This window comes from Mauremys mutica, chromosome 1 (genome assembly GCF_020497125.1).
Source record: "Mauremys mutica isolate MM-2020 ecotype Southern chromosome 1, ASM2049712v1, whole genome shotgun sequence".
Classification (NCBI taxonomy): Eukaryota; Metazoa; Chordata; order Testudines; family Geoemydidae; genus Mauremys; species Mauremys mutica.
The window spans coordinates 150741730-150767309 of record NC_059072.1 but is presented as its reverse complement, the minus strand read 5'-3'; the positions used below and the strand labels follow the sequence as shown (position 1 = coordinate 150767309).

Here is a 25580-nt window from a genome sequence, read left to right as displayed (position 1 = left end):
GGAGGAGCTCTGACCTTTCCCACCCATGCACCCAAGTTCCTGGCCATGGGGAACAAAGGTGCCGATCTGTCCATCTGCTCTACCTTGACCTAGCTGCTGCACCCCAGAGAACAAGGCTGCCATTTAAGAGTTGGGAGCCGGTTGCTGAGTGAGTCAGTGTCAATCATATACTTACAGCTCCCAGAAACCAGCTCCAGACCTGAAGCGCTGCTGGAAGGAGACCAAGAGGGAGTGGAAGAGTGTGTGCAACTGTTACGCCTGACAGGGACAGGAATAAAAGAGAGAAATAAAGAGAGAATAACTGAATCACTGAGAGACAGACAGGGCACAGCCAACAGGGGTGAGAGATGGGGACAGAGAGACAGTAGCAAAGTCAAATGCACTTAAGGCAGCTCTTGGTCAGGTGACTATAATTCACCTCTCACCCCCCTGCAAACACTGCTGGATTGTATCAGTGCCCAGATCTCCATCTCCCCATCGTTCCCCTTGCACCTGACTGCCCCCTTCCACACCTACCTACACAGCTTCTGTCAGCCTCCTCAAACCCAACAGCACACAGGCACCGGCCCATTGGCACCAGCCACTCCCCATCAGCACTGCAATGCATCCTGGGTGGGAAACCTGCTTCTTCGGCTGCGTCCTCTACACAGACCCCTGGCACCTCTGTCAGCCCCTCTGAGCCTGCCAGTGTCTCTGGAAAGTGGGCCAGTCCCACCACTGTTTCTGGGCAGGTCTTGTAATATACCCGGACAGAGACCAGAGCCACACAGGCCCCAGAGTTCTGGAAAGCCAGGTAGAATCCACGCCGAGACAGCTTCCGTATGGGGCACACTTCCACATTCAGCTGCATAATGCCTGACTTAATGTCCCGGCTTGTGAAACTCCGATCTGCTGCCACTGTGTTGACCTGAAAAGGAGAGGAAGAATCAAGATCTATGGCACCAGAAGATCTTCCTCCAAGGTTACATTTGTCATGCATCTTTCACCCCAAAGCCCCTGTGACAAGAGTGCTGAGGCCTAATAGATGGGCCAGCACTCTGATCACTGTAGCCTCAATTAGTTTCCCCAGTGACAGCTGATTGAGGAAAATAGAGGAATTAGCTAATTAGATGGGGAATCTGGGTGGGTGAAGGAACTAACTGGCCCATCAGCTGACTCTCTTGATAAAAGGCAGGAAGGAAGCATTAGCAGGAGGGGAAGACAGGCCTAGCTATGCCCAGACTGAAGCTGATCCCAAGAAAAGGAGGTCTCTTTTCCTTTCAGGGCCCTGAAAAACAGGTAATAGGGATATAGGTATTATAATTGTTGTTATTGCACTGCACAAGTGTTGGCGGAGGCAACTTGAATAAATTCTCTGGAGTGGACACTATAAGGAAAGAGTCTGAAGGGTTTTTATAGAATCAGGCATGGGGGAAGAAAACCTATGCCCTGTTACAGCCTTCACTGTAACTCCTTTCTCTATGGCCTCTCCCTAGCCCTGATGCTCTGGACTCCAGGATCTGCCCATCTTTGCATGTGGATGACTAAGCACGAACACATCAAACCAGTGCACTCGTTCCCCATTGTTTCCCTCATTTTATATAACTCCTATGGACGTCCCCCATCTGCCTCACAAGCCTCGTTGCTATTCTTTCCTCCCAGCTCTTCACTTAGCTTCTCTTCAAGAGCCGTGTGACTGATTCATTATTTGTACAGCACCTAGCATAATGGGCCCTGATCTCAGGTTGACCTTTGGGCACTGCCGCAGCACACTTACAAACTACAGCAAGAAGTCATTCTTCTGAGGTGGATTGTTTCTTTTTCTGTCATCAATTTATCTACCAATAAACAGTGATAGTCTTTGGATTTGTTTAGTTGAAATTACATGTTGAATAAACTGCTGCTGACAATTCTCCGTCTGTCCGGTGCTTGTGAGCAGTCCTGCATGTGCCTTCGATATTTCCCATCTGTTGATATAATCCATAGGGGACAGTGGGTGTGTTTCCAGTCCCTGGCTAGATGGGCATTGCTCCTGCACACAGGCTTTTGAGGCAAATCTGAAGTCCTTGGGAGTTTGACACCTAACTCCCTTAGTGCTTGTCTACACTTACCGGAGGATAAACGTTGCAGCGATTGATGCCTCAGCGGTCGATTTAGTGAAGACCCACTAAATTGACTGCCGATCGCTCTCCCGTCGACTCCTGTACTCCACCTGATCGAGAAGAGTAAGGAGAGTCGATGGGAGAGCGTCTCTCTCATTGCCGTCACATAGTGTAAGTAGATCTAAGCTACATCAATTTGAATTACGCTATTCATGTAACTCAAATTGCGTAGCTTAGATTGACTTTTCCCTTTAGTGTAGATAAGGCCTTAGACTCCTCTGAAAACCCCAGCCTGAAACATCTCTGCAGTTAATTGGTAATCAGCTCACCAGAAACTTCAAGTGGCTCAACTGCCATCTTTGGATGCAGCAACAGCAGATGCGAGGGGTGAGACAGCTGTTGACGCAAAATTGGTGCTAAAGAAGTAGGTGTTAAAATTCCACAAAAAAAATTTCAAATCACTTCTGCCTCTGCCCCAAGGGGGAGGGAAAGAGGAAATGCAGGCAGTGTTGCCTAGTGGATACAAAACAGGACTGGGACTCAAGAGACCTGGATTCTATTCCCAGCTCTGCCACTGGCCTGCTGGGTGACCTTCAGCAACCCTCTTCACTCCTCTGTGCCTCAGTTTCCCCATCTGTAAAATGGGGATATGATACTGTCCTCCTTTTTAAAGTGCTTTGAGATCTACTGATGAAACATGGAGATATAAAAGAACATAGGCCATACCTACAGTATGTGGGACTCTGCTTTGGGAAACAGTGACTCTGAAAAAGATTCGGGGCTTGTGGTGGATAATCAGCTGAACATGAGCTCCCAGTGTGATGCTATGGTTAAAAGAGCTAATGTGTTCCTGGGATGCATAAACAGGGGAATCTCAAGCAGGAGCAGAGACTTTATGTTACCTCTGTATTTGACATTGGTGTGACCATGGCTGAAATAGTGTGTACAGTTCTGTGCCCACAATTCAAGAAGGATGTTGGTAAATTGGAGAGGATTCAGAGAAGAGCCACAAGAAAGATTAAAGGATTAGAAAACCTGTTTTACAGTGACTGAGCTCTTTGAGTCTATTTAACCAAGAGTTAAGGGGTAACTTGATTACAGTCTATTAGGATCCACATGGGGAATAAATGTTTGGTAATGGGGTCTTCAATCTAGCAGAGAAAGAGATAATATGATCCAATGACTGGAAGCTGAAACTTGACAAATTCAGACTGGAAATATGAGGATAATTGAACAGTGAGGGTAATTAATCACTGGAACAATTTATCAAGGGTATTGGTCAATCACTGACAATTTTAAAATCAAGACTGGATGTTTTTTCTAAAAGGTTTACTCTACAAATTATTTTGGGGCATTCTAAGGTCTGTGTTATACAGGAGGCCACAATGGTCCCTTCTGGCCTTGTAATCTATGAATAAGAGCTGGGTGATGATGATCTCCTCCTCTTTAGTACTGGAAGCCCCAATTTCCTCTTACCTATCAAAATCCCCAACTGCCTAAATCTCCAGAATTTCACTAGAACACAGTGAAAATGTGGGGGCAGCGAGAATGAATAGAAAAAAACATGAATTTAATATCAAAATAAATAACCCAAATTAATAATCATAGACTATCAGGGTTGGAGGGGGACCTCAGGAGGTCATCTAGTCCAACCCCCTGCTCAAAGCAGGACCAATCTCCACACAGATTTTTGCCCCAGTTCCCTAAATGGCCCTCTCAAAGATTGAACTCACAACTGGGTTTAGCAGACCAATGCTCAAGCCACTAAGCTACCCCCCCACCCAAAGGTCATCAAGTCCAGCCCCCTGCCTTCACTAGCAGGACCAAGTACTGATTTTGCCCCTAAGTGGCCCCCTCAAGGATTGAGCTCTCAACTCTGGGGTTAGCAGGCCACTGCTCAAACCACTGAGCTAATCCCACCTGATACTTGCATTTTTCATTTTCCTGTTTAATTCAGTGCAACTTTCTGGGCTTGAGTTTACTAGAAGTTTCTGCAGAGATTTCAAGAAGAATTTATCACGCTGTGTTGCTGAGAATGAAGAGGGGAGGACTGCCAAAGAATATAAGTCTATGGCTTGCCATAAAACACACTGGGCCTTGATTATGCGAGACTGTTTACAGGAAAGCTGAGAGTCTCTTCACTGGAATTCAGCTGCTTTTGGGGCAGAAGGGACAACAAGTACCATATCCAACTGAAACTGCAGGAGAAACGTAGGGCGGCAGAGTGTAGTGACACAAATAAGAGTTTGGTCCAGCCAATGAGACCATTGCCTCCACCCTCAAAGAAAATACCATGCACTCTTTTCTGACCAGTGATGAGAGCAGGGGATTAGGCATCAGGAGACCTATGTCCTATTTCTTTATCTGTCCTGACTTGCTTTATTACCTTGGGCAAGTCACTGGTTCTCTCTTGGTCTCAGTTTCCCTATTTGTAACAGGGGGATGATGATGTTTGTTAGAACCCTTCACAGTCCTTGGAAAAGTAAATGCAAAGCATTACCATCAACCTTAAATATTCTCAGTCCCTCTATTCAACAACTCATTTGACAATTGGTACCTCCTGCAGCAAAGAGGGCCCTGACCATCATGCTGGGGCAGCAGCAAAAGAGCATTTCCTGTGCTCCCTATGGGACCCTTGATTTCCTTGGAGGTCTCCCATCTGGCCAGCCCATCTTGTTTAGGTTGGGGCGGAGGGATCAAAAGGATCCCCAACCCCACTGCTACTGACCTTGGTGAACAGGGGACGACGGAACTGGATGCCGACGTCCTGCTCTGACTCCATATAGTAGAGATTGAAGGTCTCTTTGCAGGTCACTACCTCACCCTTGAAGCTCTTGCAGTCACGCACAGTGAACTTTAGCTCCACGTAGATGCGGGAGGCTGCCTCACCCCGGTAGATCCAGTTGGTCCGGAGCCAGTGATTAGTGTCGCCCGCCGAGAGCACGTTGCAGTCTTGGTACATATAGATGGGGGTACTGTTGATCATCTGCTGCACCTCGCTCCACTGGAAAAGAAAAGAAAACACACACAAACAAACTCATGTTATACAGAGAAGAGACATGTGACACTTAAATATGCAATAAAACAAACCCACAAGATCCAAGTCTCTGCAGACTTGGGACTCAGATCCTGAGTAACCTCAAGGCCTTGAACAATGAACAAAATCTGCTTCTGGCTCAGAGCTCTGAGCCTGCCTTAACTCTGTGAGCATGGAGCAATAACTATGATCTGCAATCCGGGTCTGACTCAGGTCTAGCTGACAATGACTCACTACTTCTCCCGAACATGGGCTCCTGGTGCAATGCTATGGCCAAAAGGGCTAATGTGATCCTTGGATGTATAAGCAGGAGAATCTCAAGTAGGAGTAGGGAGGTTATATTACCACTATATTTGGCACTGGTGCAACCACTGCTGGAATGCTGTGTCCAGTTCTGGTGTCCACAGTTCAAGAAGGATATGGATAAATTGGAGAGGGTTTAGAGAAGAGCCATGAGAATTATTAAAGGATTAAACAATATGCCTTCTAGTGAGGGATTGAGCTCCTGGAGTCTATTTAGCTAAACAAAGAGAAAGTTAATGAGTAATGATCACAGTCTAAAAGTACCTACAGCTGGGGAACAAATATTTGATAATGGGCTCTTCGATCTAGCACAGAAAGGTATAACATGATCCAGTGGCTGGAAGTTGAAGCTTGACAAATTCAGACAGGAAATAAAACACCAAATTTTAGCAATGAAGGTAATCACCTTTGGAATAATATGGAATACATCTGTGGTGTAATCTCCATCACTGGCAATTTGTAAACCAAGACTGGGTATTGGCTATGTCTACACAACAAGCTAGGGGTGTGATTCCCCTGCTTATGTACACATCTTCATGCTGGCTCTCATTCAGTTAGCATGAGTATAAATAGCAGTGTAGCTGTTGCAGCATGGGTAGCGGCTGCGCGGTGCCAAGTACAAACCTGACTGAAACCTACGGGTATGTAGTGAGTATATCTAGGGCCTCCCATCTGCCCCTGAAAATTGTGTCACCCGAAGGGGTATCAGACTCCAGCGTATCCTCCCTGGACAAAGGCAACAGCAGCTTGGAGAGCAGAGTGGGTGAGGACATGGGTCTGTCACAGAATCTCATTGTGGGAGAGTCAATCACAGGGCTTTCTTTCTTAATCCTAGTCTAAAATAACTCATTTAAAGTATATGGTTACTCCTTGTGTGTGGAAACACACAGCTGCCACACCATTCAGTTAGCGTCTGGGCTGGCAGCTAGCTCATGGGGAATTTTAAAGTAAATACGCGTTTTCCATGCTGCAAAAGAAAGCAAAAGATTTACTGGATGGTTTATTAATTGTGTACATCTGTCAGTGACAATCTAGACTAATGTGTTTAGTTGCGTCTTGTAGAAACACTCTCCTCTTGCTTATTGTTTTTCATAAACATGTTTTAATTCTTTTAAGGAAACTGGAATACTGCTTACATAAATGATTCATGTTTAACCCTTTCAGTCAGCATGGTGCTGCAATGGCACCTACCTGATGAACATCTGGAAACACAGGCAGAGACAAGAGACCACATAAGAGATAGATGGTTTGGGGACAGTTTTCATACAGCAGGCAGCACAGGAGGGGTTGGCCAACCATTATTTCTTCAGGAGGAAATTATACTTTGGTAACAGATACATATTACCTGAAGCAAAGTCTTATCTGAAAGACAAAGATTCTGCTGCCGCTGAAACCTGCACAGCCTCATTATACCCAGGGACCTGATTTGGCTATCATTTCCACTGATGTAACTCCATTGATTTCAGGGGAATCATTCCTGATTTACACTGGTGGAATAAAGCTCAGATTCAGCATCATGTTGGGTATTTAAAAGCCACCTTTCCACAGGAAATCATACATTATTTATTGTGACAGTCTGCAGCAGCTATGGGTAGCTTCTTCCTTTGGTCTGGTCTACACTACAGACCTATATCAGTATAACTACATCGCTCAGGTGTGTGAAAAATCCACACCCCTGAGCAACGCACTTATACCCACCTAACCTCCAGTGCAGATAGCGCTATGTCAGCAGGAGAGCTTCTCCCATTGACACAGTTAATCCACCTCCCTGAGAGAAGGTAGATATGTCGGTGGCAGAAGCTCTCTGATCAACTTACAGCATCTTCATTAAAGCACTACGGCCGTGCAGCTGAATCACTGCATAGTTTTAAGTGTAGACTTGCCCTTAGTCCTGTTTATAGAATCAGAGAATATCAGGGTTGGAAGGGACCTCAGGAGGTCATCTAGTCCAACCCACTTAAAGCAGGACCAATTCCCAATTAAATCATCCCAGCCAGGGCTTTGTCAAGCCTGACCTTAAAAACCTCTAAGGAAGAAGATTCCACCACCTCCCTAGGTAACCCATTCCAGTGCTTAACACCCTCCTAGAGCAAAAGTTTTTCCTAATATCCAACCTAAACCTCCCCCATTGCAACTTGAGACCATTACTCCTTGTTCTGTCATCTGCTACCACTGAGAACAGCAGAGCTTCATTCTCTTTGGAACCCTCTTTCAGGTAGTTGAAAGCAGCTATCAAATCCCCCCACATTCTTCTTTTTTGCAGACTAAATAATCCCAGTTCCCTCAGCCTCTCCTCATAAGTCATGTGCTCCAGCCCCCTAATCATTTTTGTTGCCCTCCACTGGACTCTTTCCAATTTTTCCACACCCTTCTTGTAGTGTGGGGCACAAAACTGGACACAGTACTCCAGATGAGACCTCACCAATGTCGAATAGAGGGGAATGATCACATCCCTCGATCTGCTGGCAGTGCTCCTACTTATACAGCCCAAAATGCCATTAGCCTTCTTGGCCATAAGGGCACACTGTTGACTCATATCCAGCTTCTCATCCACTGTAACCCCTAGGTCCTTTTCTGTAGAACTGGTGCCTAGCCGCCTGGTCCCTAGTCTGTAGCAGTGCACGGGATTCTTCCGTCCTAAATGCAGGACTCTGCACTTGTCCTTGTTGAACCTCATCAGGTTTATTTTGGCCCAATCCTCTAATTTGTCTAGGTCCCTCTATATCCTATCCCTACCCTCCAGCGTATCTACTGCTCCTCCCAGTTTAGTGTCAGCTGCAAAGTTGCTGACGGTGCAATCCACACCATCCTCCAGATCATTAATGAAGATATTGAACAAAACCAGCCCCAGGACTGACCTTGGGGCACTCCGCTTGATACCAGCTGCCAACTAGACATGGAGCCATTGATCACTACTTGTTGAGCCCGACGATCTAGCCAGCTTTCTATCCACCTTATAATCCATTCATCCAACCCATACCTCTTTAACTTGTTGGCAAGAATACTGTGGGAGACTGTATCAAAAGCTTTGCTAAAGTCAAGAAATAACATGTCCACTGCTTTCCCCTCATCCACAGACCCAGTTATCTCATCATAGAAGGCAATTCAGTTAGTCAGGCATGTCTTGCCCTTGGTGAATCCATGTTGACTGTTCCTGATCACTTTCCTCTCCTCTAAGTGCTTCAAATTTGATTCCTTGAGGACCTGCTCCATGATTTTTCCAGGGACTGAGGTGAGGCTGACTGGCCTGTAGTTCCCTGGATCCTCCTTCCCTTTTTAAAAGATGGGCATGACATTAGCCTTTTCCCAGTCATACGGGACCTCCCCGGATCGCCATGGATTTTCAAAGATAATGCCCAATGGCTCTGCAATCACACCCTCGGATGCAGGGCATCTGGCCCCATGGACTTGTGTTCGTCCAGCTTTTCTACATAGTCCTGACCCACTTCTTTCTCCAGAGGGCTGGTCACCTCCTCCCCATATTGTGCTGCCCAGTGCAGTAGTCTGAGTGCTGACCTTGTTTGTGAAGACAGAGGCAAAAAAAGCATTGAGTACATTAGCTTTTTCCACATCCTCTGTCACTAGGTTGCCTCCCTCATTCAGTAAGGGGCCCACACTTTCCCTGACCTTCTTCTTGTTGCTAACATTCCCGTAAAAACCCTTCTTGTTACTCTTAACATCCCTTGCTAGCTGCAATTCCAATTGTGATTTGGCCTTCCTGATTTCACTCCTGCATGCCTGAGCAATATGTTTTATACTCCTCCCCCGTCATTTGTCCAAGCTTCCACTTCTTCTAAGCTTCTTTTTTTTGTGTTTAAGATCAGCAAGGATTTCACTGTTATGTCCCTTGTCTGTGAAGTGTTCAGCAAGCTGCTGCTGTTTGTGTGGGAATTTACCAGGAATCAACCAATCACTAGGGCTGAGAGTCTGTCACAGTGACTGTTTCTCACTGGCACAAACTAGTCATGTTCCCTGCCACAGAGGCCCAGGAGCAACCATGGGTACCACAGGGGTGTGTTTTAGCAGTACAGAGACTAAAAATGGATGAAAAGTAGGTTGAGGGATCAAGGTAGTGGGGGTGGGGGAAGAGGAAGACCATAAAGTTAATTAACTGCAAACCTGACACTGAAAGAGACAGAAGAAACTGAGGCTGGAATATTTTGAAGGCGCGAGAAAATGAAGAATAAAGAGAAACAGCAAAGCCAAGGGAGAGGCAATAACTATAGAGTCATACACCATTTGAGGCAAACACGCCAAGAATGGTATAGATTTGCACTTAACTCAGGAGACATGATGAGGTAGAGGATGGGGTGGGTGGGTGGATGGGAGACATGGGAACGTTGTGATGTATTTTTCAAGTTCATTACACTGAAACAGGCTTTTGGAAGGTTTTCTGTATACAGCAGGGGTCGGCAATCTATGGCACGCGTGCCAAAGACAGCACGTGAGCCGATTTTAAATGGCACACTGCTGCCTGCCGGAGCAGCGTGCCATTAAAAATCCTGCCTAGCCCGGCCCAGCCCGCTCTTCTCCGCCCTCCGCCTCCCCCCCCAGGGGCAGGGGGCAGAAGCATGGGCGTGTGCATGGGGTGTGCCCAGGCACACCCTAATGCAGGGGTGGGCAAATGGCCCCACTCTCCCGGTGCGGCAAGCCGCGGGGTCCACGCTCCCGGGCCGGAGCGTCCAGCCGAGTGCAGCAAGCCGCCAGCCCCTCCCCCGCCATTCCCCCTCCCCTGGAGCCATGCCGCCGCATGCGCAGAGCTCTGGGGGCCGGGGCTGCGCACTCCCGTGGGGCAGTGTTTGGCTCCACGGGGAGGCAGACATGCTCCCCCCTCCCCTGGAGCCATGCCGCCGCGTGCGCAGAGTTCTGGGGGCCGGGGCTGCCCGCTCCCATGGGGCAGCGTGTCTGGCTTTGCACGGAGCAGAACATGCTGCTAGGAGCCTCATGGTAAGGGGCCCAGTGCTGGGAGGGTTGGATAAGGGGTGGGGGGTAGTCAGAGGACAGGGAGCAGGGTGGGTTGGATAGGGGGTGAGATCCTGGGCGGGGTGGTTAGGGGTGGGGGGTCGCTGGAGGGGGCAGTCAGGGAGCAGGGGAGGGTTGGATGGGGCATGGGAGTCCTGGGGTCCGCAGAGAAGTGGGGGCAGGGCCTTGGGGATGGGGGGTGGTGGGTGGAATAGGGGCATATCCCCCCCATCCCTCTGCCCTGACCCCCCCCCTCACACACACCCAGCCCTCTGCCCTGAGCCCTGTGCCCCACACACCCTCCAGGCCCCTGCCCTGTACCCTCCTCACACACACCCAGCCCTCTGCTCGACTCCTTCACCCCCCCACGACCCCAGCCCTGACTCTGGCACCCCCACACATATCCAGCCCCCCTGCCCTAACTCTTGCATCCCCCCACACCCCACCGCACACCCTGACTCTTGCACCCCCCACATCCCCACCTCCACCCTGAGCACCAAACAGGGGCTCCTGCACACACACCCTCACATTCTCACCTGCACCCCTCACACCAAATGGGAGCTGCCCAGGTAAGTGCCCCACACCCAAACCTCCTGCCCCAACCCTGAGCCCCCTCCCTCATTCTAGCTCCTGGCCAGACCCTTCACCCCCAGCCCTGTGCTCAGTGCACTCCCACCCTCAGTTCAGTGCAGAGAGAGGAAGAGAATGGGCCAGAACCAGGGAGAAGATAGGTACCTACTGTATGTGGGCAGGGCCGGGACCCCAGACTGGCAATGGGGTGAGCAGGTCCGGCAGCCAGGATCCTGGCTGGCAGGAGCCGGCGCATGGAACCCCTGAGCAGCAGCGGGCTGAGCCACTCAGCCCACTGCTGGTCTGGGGTCCCGGCCGCGGGCCCCGCACAGCCTGCTGCCGGTCTGGGGTTCTGGCTGCTGGACCTTTGTCAGCCGAGGTCCCGGCCGCAGGCCCCGCTCAGCCTGCTGCCGGCCTAGGTGAACAGAACCCCAGACCAGCAGTGGGCTGACCGGGCCGGCGGCGTAAGATCAACATTTTAATTTAATTTTAAATGAAGCTTCTTAAACATTTTGAAAACCTTGTTTATTTTACAATACTACACTAGTTTAGTTATATAATATATAGACGTATAGAGAGAGACCTAAAAAACATTAAAATGTATTACCGGCATGCAAAACCTTAAATTAGAGTGAATAAATGAAGACTCGGCACACCACTTCTGAAAGGTTGCCGACCCCTGGTCTACAGTATGGCTGTATGCCTTGCATGTGCCTGTTGGAAAATACATGAGTATGCTTTATAAAGGAGGTCAGAGTAGATGATCACAATGGTCTCTACTAGCCCAGGAATCTCTGAATATGAGGCCCAGCAGCTGCGCTGCACTGTTTGCCACAGACAAGGTATTTAAGTACAGCATTTCAGATGAGTACCATAAGGTGGCATAGTGATTTTGCATACATGTTTGAGGGAAGGGAAGGGTGGCAGTGACTGGAAAGGTTCGAAAAGATATGTTCTAAAGTACCGGAAGTTAGTTACAAGGATAGGTGAAGAAAGGCCATGGTCCAGCTACAGACAGCACTCACCTAAAATGAGATCTATGTAAAGACTCCCATGGACTTTATGGCAGTCCTGTGGAAGATGCTGGCGGGGGGGGGCTTCAGCGACAAATATGCTTGGGAAATTCCAAAGCTTTCCATTGTAGCCCAAATGTCGGTGTACACAAAAGGGAACAGTTTCAAATATAACTTGGGCCCTTAGGTGCTTTTGAAAATTTTACCCAAAGTTCGGGACAAAACTACCGAGTTCTCCCCACCTGCAAAACAAATAACAATGAAACTGGCAACAGACCCTACACAAGTTAGACCTGATGGATAAAGCAAAGCAGAATGAAGCCATCACCTATTGACACCCACAATTTTCCCCATTAATCAGTTGAACTTTTAAATTCAGCGAACTGCGAAGTATGCAACATTGATTAAAGGGTTAATCAGCTCACTAGTTGCTAGGCAGCAGTGTCATGTCCTTGGAACATCAGCAGCCAATCAGAGTTTGTGCCTCTGATGCAATGCTTATTAATTCAATGTCCTTGCAGAATTGTGTGGGTGAAATTTGGCTCAATCACTCTAAACTACTTGCCCTTCCAGCTTGCCTGCTGGTGGTATTGAATCAATCTCCTCTAATACAGTTGTTATCTTTCCATTTCATCTCCACACTCTTTACCATTGCTCCAATCACCATAGGTTGGCAATGAGGAAAAGAATTGATGTTGCTTTAGGAAGAGAGGGAAAAACAGAGAAAGGACCATTTTAGCAGTGAGTCTGGATCATGCTTTTGTGATCCTACAGAGAGCTTAGAGCTCATGAGAAGCATCTAAGAGTTTTTAGAAGCAGGGCCAAGATTTTCAAGACAGGATCCTAACATTAAGGACCTGGTTTTCAAAGAGGGCTAAGCACCTTACCCACTCCACCCGGGATCAAAAGGAGTGATTGGGTATTCCATATTTTTGAAAAATCAGCCCTCTTATTTAGACACCTAATTTTAGACTCCTAATTAAGCAAGTCTTGGCTAAATAACTTAGGAACAATGCAGAAAGAGAGCCAAGTTCTTGTCATTGTTGTGCCCAAAGGCATTTGGTCAACTAAAGGACAAATCCAGGATAAACCATGTTTAATGTTACCATCAGAGTGCTAAGTGAATGAATAGCTCTTAAGATAGCTTCTTAGCAAAAGTACCATTAGTGCCCGTAGACAGGCGGAAGCAGCACAACAGGCTTGGGCTTCCCTGGGCAAGTGTGATTTTATGTCAGGAGAATGGCCGGGAGGTAAATTTATTCAGGGGATTATTAGTAGTGAGCTGAGCAGCAAATCAGTAAAAGCAGCCTTTGGAGAAGACTGGTCTTGGATCTGAACTCTGGCCATTGCGAATAATTGGGAGAGCCTTAGACACAGCATTTAATGATTTAACTTTGATCACTGGCAATTTTTAAATTGAGAATGGATGTTTTTCTAAAAAAATATGGCTCTAGCCTAGTTCAGAGAGGAATTAATTCAGGGAAGTCCTATGGCCTGTGTTATACAGGAGGTCAAACTAGATCAGGGGTTCTCAAACTGGGGGTCAGGACCCCTCCGGGTTTGCATCCAGCATTTATAATGGTGTTAAATATATTAAAAAGTGTTTTTAATTTATAAGGGGGGGTTGCACTCAGAGGCTTGCTGTGTGAAAGGGGTCACCAGTACAAAAGTTTGAAAACTACTGAACTCGATGATCACAGAGGTCCCTTCTGGCCTTAGTATCTACGGACTGCATAATGCTGCTCTACATGGGCATACTGAAAATTCTGATCATAGAGCAACATGGAGCCAGAAAGCAAGACTTGTAAAGAGATCAGCCCTTTGTTTTCACTGACTGAGGACTAGCACTGGATATATTCAGGTTTAAAGACATTCTAGAATTGGGTATGTTCACAGTGGAGGCAGATCAAGAATGGATGTGGAATTAGGATCACCCTTCAAAACATGGGAGTCGGCAGGTCATGGCCCAGATATGGGGCTAGAGTGGTGTAATGCCATTAAGGGGAATTTAGGGCACTATTCTCAAGCTCTGCAGCCCACAATATTCTAAGAGAAGTTAGACAGTTTGCTTTCTGACAGTTCTCTACATTCCCAAGAACCCACAACATGACCTGTGGAGACCGGGGGGGGGGGGGGGAGAGAGAGAGAAAGACTGGTATGGGAACTACATAAGCACAAGTTGTACAGACTGTGTGCAAAAAATCATACCTGGGCGATGCCCACAAAGGCATAAAGATCCAAATGGAAACAGACACTGGAAATTTTGTTGCCATTTTAAAAAATTTGCAAAACGGTATGTGCAGAAAATGCAAATTGCGTCCTGAGCTCTAGGGTCAGGTAAAGATATAAACAAACAATCTTAGAAAGAGGCAGTGCTTAATTAGCCCCGGTACCATTGGGCTTGCTGCATCAGTTATGAATGTAAAAAAATGCTTGAGCTACAGCACTTTTTTCCTTATAAATTAAGCACTGGAAAGAGGCAAAGGCTCTGTTCTATTTGGCAAAAATAGAATTGAGAAACCAAATTTCTACCAGACTTGATAATGGACTCACCACTGTTAACTGCCTAGGGAGAGGTCTATTTGAACATTGATAACTTATCTAATAGGTCATAGCCCAAGCCCAACTAGTTGTCATGACAAGTCTGAGTTCTCTCAGATCATCTTGACTTTGACCTACAATGTCCCTCACCACTCCCACCTTCCCACATGATCTCTGTCTCTCTCTCTCACACACACACATCCACCCCTGCTACATAGATCCACTTTGGCCTACGTTGCATGCAAAGATCAACCCCCCATCCCCATCAAAAAACCCCAACACACCTCAGAGAGGAGAAAGAGCCTTGCATACATATCCCACTATGTGCCTTGGTGGCTTCACAGCCTGAGCCACAATGTCTAAGCAACATTTACACAGCTATTTTTGACTTAATAGTAATTATCCACAGTGAAACAGTCACTGGGTCAGAGAAAGACTGTGACTCTGTAGTCCAGTGGTTAGGGCACCCACCTGGGAGGTGGGAGACCCTGTGTTCATTCCCCCTTCTCTAAACATACTTTAATTATTTAACCATGGTGGAACTGCTTTAACAGAAGAGACCGAGGAAACCCCGTATCAGAATATCCCATAGCTCAGTGGTTAAAGCACGTGCCTCAAAGGTAGGAGACCCATGTTTCAAATCCTCCCTCCCCCTCAGGCAGAAGGAGGAATTGAATCCAGATCTCCCACATCCCAGGTGAGTGCTCTAACCTCTGGGATAAAAACTATAAAGTGAGCAGCAGTGCCTCCTGCTGGTGAATTTTGAATGGGACCTGAGCCAGTAGGCAGCATCTCATCAGAAGAGACCTCATACGCAAGATGGGCATGTTTTCCCCTGGTTCATGGATTGCTCTGGGGATCAGTGAGGAGATAGGCACTCAGACGGCTAAAGTGAGGCAGCATTGCGCATGCCCAGAGGCAAAAACTTAGGTGCCAGGGGAACTTTTACTCTGAAAAGTTAGGTGCCAAGTAAGTTTAGGGACCTACTGGGTCAGCAGGAGTAGCCTAAAAGTGGGTCTTAGGCACCTAACCCTAGATTTAGGACCTAACTCTGAGTACCTTTGTGGATCAGCATCCAAGAGGCATTTGTTCACTCTTGCTTTTTTCATCATCTAGACTAGGAGCAAGAGGATATTTTTCCATTTGGTAGTGGGAAAGGTCTCTAATGGACTTAGCCACCACAGTGACCAGTGCAAGTTAAATAAAAAGGTCACGCTATGGTACAACTAGTGCATTAGCTGTTTATGTCTTTACTATGGACCAGAGATCTGAAAGCAGCTGGTGTTCTCGTTATGGCAGTAAGATGGAAGCCTGGAAGTAACACTAGGTAAGTGGCGCTGGGCTGGAGCTCGGACCCTGCACCCCTCCTGCACCCCAACTCCCTGCCCTGAGCCCCCTGCCGCTCCCCACATCCCTCCTGCACCCAACTCCCTGCCCTGAGCCACCTACTGCACCCTGCACCCTGACCCCCTGCCGCACACCTCACCCATCTTGCACCCCACACACCAACTCCCTGCCCTGAGCCCCCTGCCACACCCTGCACACCTCCTGCACCACAACTCCCTGCCCTGAGCCCCGGCTGCATCCCACACCCCTCCTGTACCCCCTGGTGACAGGGAAGGGGCAGCGTTGAGGTGAGGACTTTGGGGAAGGGGGTGGAAAGGGGCAGGGAAGGGGTGGGAAGAGGCAGGGCGGGGCAGGGCCTCAGGAAGGGGTGGAGTGGGGACGAGGCCTGGGGCAGTGAGGGTGAGGTGTCAGTGATGCGGCCCTCGGGCCAATGGACTAGACCCCTGGTGTAGCCTATGTCAAAAACAGGTTCAACAATGAAGGAATTAACCACAGAAATCCAACCCTGAAGCTATGAGCAATATCTACAGTTAGCCAGCTGTGACTGTCCTAGCATTTGTAAGCTATTACGGAAAACTCATTTTCACATGTGGCTGCTCTGGTACAACATGACTGACTCAATACAAATGGTATTCCTGTGGCCGAAGTGGAACATGGAAAGTGTTGTGTGCCCATGTGTTAGAGCATTTTTCCTCCACTTTGCCTGTAATTTTAGTTTATGATACCTCTCCTGTTGGAGTGGTACTGGGTGCAGCATGTGCAATAATGAAATTCCACACATGTGCTACATAATAGTTCACTTACAGCCTATCAGACACAGCCTCAAAAGAAGCAAATTCTTCAGGGCAAAGGGTTTCCATGGTGTGTCTCATGCAGGGTCAAGCACATTGTCAGCAATTATAAAAGAAAGCAAACACTTTCCAGTACACTTGGAAGAATACAGAGCAGGAGAAGACAGAGGAGTCTAGTTATAAAGGAAGTTTAGTGAAACGTGCCATTACAGAGCACTAGCGAGAAGCATGTTGCACAAACATCCGTAAAGGGGTTAATCACCTCTCAGAAATTGCTAGATAACATTGTTATCTTCTTTTTAGTACAGGATTAGCTATGGAAATTCTGTGCCAATGGTGAAACACAGTATCCTTGCAGGAGTGCCATTGCAGCTCTCTTCTTCATAGCAATGGATTAATTAGACGATAACTTGAGTGCTTCTTGTTTATGGGGTAATGACTGTATCCTGGGCTACTAAGTTCACCTCCAAAGTTAGTTAGCCCAGGACACAATAATTACCAATTTACCAGAGAGAACTCAAGTTATGGCCCTTTCATCCACTCCCAACTCATGCTTCTGTCAATCCTCCCCTCATCCCTACAGTGAGTACCTTAGTGTAGAGAGAATTCTCCCCTCTTGCCTCCCCAGCCCACAGCAAAAGCAGTTTATTTTTCACTGAGCTGAATATTTATTATGAGGAAGAACATTGGCATTCCCCCACTTGGTGCAGATGAGCAGCAGCAGGAGCGGAAGAGTGAGAAGGAGAAGCGTTCCTATTTCCACAGCCAGTTGCTGTTGATTTTGCAAGTCAAACAAAAATCTGCCAGTGTTTTATCCCAGGTTTTGTAACTTCCTTGCAAACTTAGTCCAGATGAAGGACTGCCAACCTGACAAGCCCCGTACATTAACAGCAAGTGGAGTCACAGGAGGCAACCCCACCCAGGACTTCTTAGTGAACCCCACACCTACACACATCCCTTGAGCTAGTCCTTCCACACAGAGCCACATGGAGACAGACTCATCAGCTGGGGGACAGACAAATATTAGGTATAGAATTTCCACAGGTTATTTCCCCTGCAATCAATCAATATTATCTCAGTCTTATCTGGAATGAGCTTCAACTGGCCAGGCCTCTGCAAGCCCTTATTTCAGGAAGATACTGAGAAAGCTGATTAATTGCACTGTCTAGTTATGATGAAATAGGCACAGAGCTGGTATTTAGCTGCATAGGGAAGGTAGCACAGCCCACACTGCCTCCCTATCTCCCCTAATGACAGTGTCTACCTATTGAGCAGGAGTGATTATACTGCCCTCCGATATCCTGCTTGAGAGCACCCTCAAGGCAGACGAGAAATCAGTTAACACTACCCTTTGGGACCTCTCAGAAAGGGAAGGATTGACTCACTTTTAGAGGGACACTGTCTACCCTAGTCAAGGTCAGCAGACATGTAAACAATACCTCGTGGTCAATGGTATCAAAGGCTGCTGACAGGTCATGGATCCTTGATCTTCGCCTACCACCAGAAGAAAATAATTGACCAACGCAGTGCCTATGCAATGTCTGGGACTGAACACCAGACTAACAGTGGCAAAGAAAATCTGACAATTCTGTCTACTGCTGAAGTTGTCCTATTCATAGATTCCAAGGCCAGGAGGGACCATTGTGATCATCAAGTCTGACCTCCTGTGTAACACAGGCCATAGAACCTCACACAGTAATTCCTGCATCAAGCCATAACTTTTCACAACAGTAATGGCTGGAATGAGCGATAGTGACTTGCTCACCGCCTCGTGACTCTGACCGGGTTCAGGTGACTGGGATGAGGTGCACACCCTTATTACCGGGTGTCAAAATGAAACTACAGTAGAACCTTAGAGTTATGAACACCAGAGTTACAACCTGACCAGTCAAACACACACCTTATTTGGAACCAGAAGTACACATTCAGGCAGCAGAGTCCAATAAAAAAAAAAAAAAAGAAGCAAATACAGCATTGTACTGTGTTCAATGTAAATTACTAAAAAAATAAAGGGAAAGTTTAGAAAAAGCTTTGACAAAGTAAGGAAACTGTTTCTGTGCTTGTTTCACTTATATTAAGATGATTAAAAGCAGCATTTTTCTTCTGCATAGTAAAGTTTCAAAGCTGAATTAAGTCAATGTTCAGTTGTAAACTTTTGAAAGAAAAACCATAATCCTTGATCCAAAGTTGATGTAAATCTATTTGTGTTAAAGAAAAAGATTACTGTTGTTTTAAAAATTGTGTTATTCTACAACACACCAAGTAGCAGGATAATAAATGTGTTGTAAATCAGTTTGCTTACTTTTAGGATTACAGATGAATTCATAACAGATAACACAGTACATGACTGGATCAATTCAGTCATTCTTGAAGTATGTCAGTTCAAGTACCCCATGCCAATCTGTACAGTTTAGTTTGTTAGGAGAAAAGTCAAGACAAATAACAAAGGACTTGATTTAAAGAGTCTTGATGAATTCAAGGGATCTGTCTTTTGCATTGTGAGAATATCACAACAGACCTCACAATGCTTTACTGGATTCACTAGCTCAGAGACTCATAGACACGACAAAATATTTCCTAACCCTCTGATAAACTCCTTGAGAAAAGACAATTAACTCTGAAATAGTTACAAGAGAGCGGTGATGGTTAGAGAACCTTGTGGTGAAACTGTGGCCTAAGCGAAGTTGACTTGTGGCATAAAGAATGTTTGAAAGCTAACATCTATACAGGAGCAAAGAAAGGATTCATTGCCTCCACCCATAAATCTTCAAAGGTCTCATCAGTGGTGGATAACCTGGAGTTTTCAAGTTGTCTTCTGTCTGCTTAGCTATAGAGGCAGCAAGCATTTCTTGCTACCTTATCCACAAAGTAAACTGAAAATTCCTCCCAGCAAGAAATGCTTGCTGCCTCTATAGCTAAGCAGACAGAAGACAACTTGAAAGCTCCAGGTTATCCACCACTGATGAGACCTTTAAAGATTTATGGGTGGAGGCAATGAATCCTTTCTTTGCTCCTGTATAGATGTTAGCTTTCAAACATTCTTTATGCCACAAGTCAACTTAGCTTCTGTATGATCCATCCCCTGTCATCCGCTTCCAACTTCTAGCAATCAGAGGCTAGGGACACCCAAAGCATGGGACTGCATCCCTGACCATCTTGGCTAATAGTCATTGATGGACCTGTCCTACATGAACTTATTTAATTCTATTTTGAACCCTGCTATAGTTTTGGCCTTCACAACATCCCTTGGCAACAAGTTCCACAGGTTAACTGTGCATTGTGTGAAGAATTACTTCCTTTTGCTTATTTTAAACCAGCTGCCTATTAATTTCATCGGGTGACCCCTGGTTCTTGTATTATGTGAAAGTGTAAATAACACTTCCTTATTCACTTTCTCCACACCATTCATGATTGTATAGACCTTTGTCATATCCCCAATTAATTGTCTCTTTTCCAAACTGAAAAGTCCCAGTTTTTTATTCTCTGCTCATACAGAAACTGTTCCATACCTTTAATCATTTTTGTTGCCCTTCTCTGTACCTTTTCCTATTTTAATATATCTTTTTTAAGACGGGGTGACCAGAACTGCACACAGTATTCAAGGTGTGGACATACCATGGATTTATATAGTGGCATTATGATATTTTCTGTCTTATTTTCTACCCCTTTCTTAATGGTTCCTAACATTCTGTTAGCTTCTTTGACTGCCGCTGAACATTGAGATGTTTTCAGAGAACTATCCACAATAACTCCAAGATCTCTTCCTTGAGTGGTAACAGCTAATATAGAGCCCATGGGATTATGTTTTCTAATGTGCATTACTTCATATATCAACACTGAATTTCATCTGCCATTTTGTTGCCCATTCACCCAGTTTTGTGAGATCCCTTTTTAACTCTGTTTTAAACTTAAATATCCTAAGTAATTTTGTATCATCTGCAAATTTTGCCATCTCATTGTTATCCCTTTTTTTCAGATCATTTATGAGAATGTTGAACAGCACTGGCCCCAGTACAAACACCACTATTTACCTCTCTCCATTCTGAATATTGACCGTTTATTCCTACCCTTTGTTTTCTGTCTTTTAACCAGTTACTAATCCATGAGAGGACCTTCCCTGTTATCCCATGACAGCTTACTTTTCTTATGAGACCTTGGTTAGGGACCTTTCAAAGGCTTTCTGAAAGTCCAAATGCATTATATCCACTGGTTCACCCTTGTCCACATGTTTGTTTATCCCCTCAGAGAATTCTAATAGATTGGTGAGGCATGATTTCCCTTTACAAAAGCTATGTTGACTCTTCCCCAACAAATTGGGTTAATCTATGTGCCTGATAATTCTGTTCTTTACAATAGTTATAACCAATTTGCCTGGTACTGAAGTTAGGCTTACTGGCCTATAATTGCCAGAATTGCCTTTGGAGCCTTTTAAAAAATGGATGTCACATTATCTATCCTCCAGTCAAGTGATAAAGAAGCTGATTTAAATGATAGGCTAGATAGTACAATTAGAAGTTCTGCAGTTTCACATTTGAATTCCTTCAGAACTCTTGGGTGAATACAACCATGGAAGCCTTTTGAATGCACATTGCAGTTAAGTCACTATCACTCTCTGCTGTACTGTACAGGTCATTTTGCAAGCAGGCAGGTTAAAAAGACAGTTTGTGTTTGTTGACTGTTCTGTAAAAGTCTCCATAAAACACATCTGGCAACCTGGATCTCTCAGTGCTCTAAGAATATTTGCTGCCCAATATGTACAGATGAACCTATTATTGCCAACCCTGTCTGTTCAAGAATCATGAGTCAGGCGCCAGATATAATGAGATTTCAAAATATATGGGCTCTTCTCTTTGCCTTTGATTTCTGAGCCTTTGGGGTACAAGCGGGTCACATTCTCCAGCATTTCTTTGCAACCACAAGGGCTAGAAACTTTTTTTAAATGGAAGGTGAGATATTTATGCAATCTCTTGATGCAAGCAGCTGGGGCTTTGGGAAACTCCCCCCCGACACCAAACATTGTGACACCTGGCAAAACCTACTCAAAAAATTACTTTGCCACTAACAGACAGAGTTTGTTCTCTCTACACCACTCCATCTCCCAAATTCCCTTACTCAAAACTGGCACTCCTCACTCCCTGCTGCCTGATCCTAGGCTTTTCTTTCAACAGCTGGGGCTGCATACCTTCTCTTCAGTGTCCAAGAGTCCAAAGTGGGGTTTATATTGCTACCAATCTACTGGAGTGAAACATTTGGATTCAGTACTCCCCATTAGCCAACTGGGAATACTATATTAGTCAAAGCCACAAGGTGGTGGCAAGGCAGGGGAAAAGACTGAGAAGTGTTACTGGCATAACTATTTTGGTTAAACAAAATAGTAATATTGGTAAAAGCCCTAGTATGGATGCAGTTCTGCTAGCTTATTCTGCTTCTTAAGCTGGAATAAGTTATACTGGTACAAGCACATTTATACTGATATAACTGTGATCACACTGGTGGGGGTGGGGTTATTGCATAGGAATTGTCATGCCCTGTAACTGTATTCCCAGCTCCCAAGAAACATAGAGAAGGGACATTATTTTCGTTGCTGCTCTTTGGATAGTCATTACCAAAGCTGGCTCTGCAGGCTTATCCTATGCAGATTAAGATATTATCTTGGTGCCAACTAGTGACACCCTTCCTGTGGTAATGGCATGTGGCTATGCAGCACTTCATTTTATGCATAGTGCATCTTTAACTTTCTGGTAGTCTGCTGAAGGCATCTGCTATTTTGTGTTCAGTTCAGACATTATGGAGAAGACAAAAAACCCATGCCGTCTTATCACAGAGTCTTTATTTTTGTTCTCTTATTTATTTAGTTTTGATCTAAAACAAAAGTCATTTTACAGACAGTACATGTGTGACATTGTGCAGTCTATATGGTTTTATAAAAATTTAATAAGTGAATATAATGTAACTGGAATATGCTTCATGCAAAAGGTCTCTTGTAAGGTATCATTACAAAGCTTAGAATCTACTGAGTGTGATCATCCTATTTATATAAATGTACCACTCTTGTATCTGAAACAAGAAATATGAAATATAACTCTGAGGGCCTATTGTAATTATGTAAAGTGTGAACGATTAATGGTGGTTTGGAATCTTGATGACTCCCATTAACTAGGACCATTGTCTGCAAATGGCTGTGTTTTACCTGCAAGTCTTCCTGTATATGTGTGTGCTGGCAAATGGGTAATGAAGTCTTGCAGTGACATGTAATCATGTCACCTGAACTGGAATCCATCTTTAACCTGCAAAAAGAACAGGAGTACCTGTGGCACCTTAGAGACTAACAAATTTATTTCAGCATGAGCTTTCGTGCACTACAGCTCACTTGTAAAGCTCATGCTGAAATAAATTTGTTAGTCTCTAAGGTGCCACAGGTACTCCTGTTCTTTTTGCGGATACAGACTAACATGGCTGCTACTCTGAAACCTGTGATCTTTAACCTGGTGTCTTTCCATTGAGAAGGAGGGGGTGAGAACACAGAGAGTGACAAAGGATTCCCGCCTTATGCAAAAGATAAAGGGAAGAGAACAAAGCGAGAGTGGAGCCATCATGAAAAATCCCCTAGCTACCACCTGAGCTGGAACGAGAGCTGTAGCAGGGGAAAGAACTGTGCCCAGGCCTGGAAGGTGTCCAGTCTGAATCAAAAACTTACTGAAGCATCTCTGAAGGTGAGATTATCTGTATTCAGTTTGATTAGACACAGATTTGTGCATTTTATTTTATTTTGTTTGGTGACTTACTTTGTTCTGTCTGTTACTACTTGGAACCACTTACATCCTACTTTCTGTATTTAATAAAATCACTTTTAACTTATTAATTAACTCAGAGTATGCATTAATACCTGGGGGAGCAAACAACTGTGCGTATCTCTCTATCAGTGTTATAGAGGGCGAACAATTTATGAGTTTACCCTGCATAAGCTTTATTCAGGGTAAAGCGAATTTATTTGGGCTTAGACCCCATTGGGAGTTGGGCATCTGAGTGCTAAAGACAAGCACACTTCTGTGAGCTGTTTTCAGGTAAACCTGCAGCTTTGGGGCAGGTAATTCAGGCCCTGGGTCTTTGTTGGAGCAGACGGGAGTGTCTGGCTCAGCAAGACAGGGTGCTGGAGTCCTGAGCTGGCAGGGGAAACAGGAGCAGAAGTAGTCTTGGCACATCCAACCCATCACAACATGCTTGCTTTGTTTGTACATAACAGATAAGAGCAGAAGAAAACCAAGCACTCTGTGAGATGTGTAAATGCCAGGTCAGAGTTTGTAGTGCTGGCAACTAGAAGAGTCATATTATGATTTGTAATAATAATAGATCTCAAAGCACTTTAAAAATGAGGCCAGTATCCCTATTCCCATTTTACAGATAGGGAAACTGAGGCACAGAGCAATGTGACTTACCCAAGGTCACCCAGCAGGCCAGTAACACAAGCAGAACTAGAACCCCGGTCTCCTGAATTCCAGTCTAAGGCTCTATCCACTAGACCAGTGATCACCAACCGGTCAGTCATGATTGACTGGTTGATCCTAGAGGATCTCCCAGTCGATCGTGATCTCCAGCGGTGCAGCGTGGCTGCAGCTAAGGCCTATCCTGGTCCCATGCTGCCCCTGGAAGTAGCCAGCATGGCTCTGCAGCCAGGGGTCTCCCTCTGCATGCTGCTCCCATTAGTGCTTGCAGAGACGGGGCAGCTCATGGAGCTACGTGCCCTCTGTCCCTCCCCCAGAGACTGCAGGTGTGCGTTGGCCCCTTCCGGGAGTGGTGTGGGGCCGCGGTAGGCAGTTACCCTGCCTTAGCCTCACTGCTCCCGCCGCCTATTGGGAGCTGCCAGAGGTAAATGCTGCCTGGCGGGAGGCTGCACCCAAAGCCCCAGCCCTGAGCCCTCTCCTGGAGCCAGCATCCCAAGCCCCCTCCTGCACCCCAACCCTGAGCCCCCTCCCAGAGCCATCACCCCATACCACCTTCTGCATCCCAAACCCCCTCTTGCACCCCAAGCCTCAGCCCTGACCCCCCTCCCAGAGCAAGCACCCTGTACCCCCTTCTGCACCCCAACACTGTCCCAGCCTGGAGCCTCCTTCTGCACCCAAACTCCCTCCTAGAGCTTGCACCTCTCACTCCCTCCTGTACCCCAACGCCATGCCCCAGGCTCAGCCCAGAGCCCCCTCCCACACTGTGAACCCCTCAGCCCCAGCCCAGAGCCTGCACCCTCTCCCGAACCCCAACCCCATACCCCAGTCCGGTGAAAGGGAGTGAGGGTGGGGGAGAGTGAGCAATGGCGGGGGGGGGGGGAGAAATGAAGTGAGTGGGGCGGAGCTTGGGGGAAGGGGTGAGGCCTGAGGGAAGGGGTGGGGGTAGATCCTTGGTTGCCCTTTGATTCAAAAAGTGATCTTGGGCATAAAAAGGTTGGAGACCACTGCACTAGACCATACTGCTTCTCCATGAGGCAGTCTCTCAACTGATTGTTCACAGTCAATTAATGATCCAATATATTCAGTTTACAACCAGTAAGGCCCTGAGAGGGAGTGAACAGAAATTCCCACTTATTTTCAAATTGTTCAAGATTCTTCAAAATCATTAGGAATGGAAGTAGTTCTGTCATGGGTATGTCAATGGGGGTGGGAAGCACACACTGTACTTGCAACAAGAGACAGAGGAACTCAGGTGACAAGATAGGACATCAGTTTTATTCTTCCTTCTCCTGTATTTAGATTCAACATATGAATCCATTTGAAAGATTTCTTATTTAAATACCAACTGCCAATAATCACTAAAAAGTAACATTATTATATTTCCTTAGTAATGGGATCCATGGCACGAGACTAACAGGGGGGCTGCAGGGCAGGACTGAGGGGCATTGGCAGAGCTGTGTGGGGAGGCCAGGAATGAAATACTATGGGGAGCT

General features: G+C 46.2%; 1 protein-coding gene across 4 annotated transcripts in view; it reads right to left on the bottom strand.

Annotated features, from left to right (window-relative positions):
• The window catches only part of EPHA1 (EPH receptor A1), a 67325-nt gene that overhangs the window by 31864 nt on the left and 9881 nt on the right, over positions 1–25580 (bottom strand). For 2 of the 4 annotated variants that reach the window (XM_044999966.1, XM_044999965.1), the window contains exons 3-4: positions 4810–5085; positions 517–907 (exon numbers count right to left, since the gene is read on the bottom strand). In XM_044999966.1, coding sequence (XP_044855901.1) covers positions 517–907; positions 4810–5067 — 649 coding nt within the window. In that variant the 5' untranslated portion in view covers positions 5068–5085. Of the gene's footprint in view, positions 1–516; positions 908–2090; positions 2192–4809; positions 5086–18084; positions 18171–25580 lie in introns of those variants that run through there. The other 2 variants (XM_044999972.1, XM_044999979.1) reach the window with 2 other exon arrangements.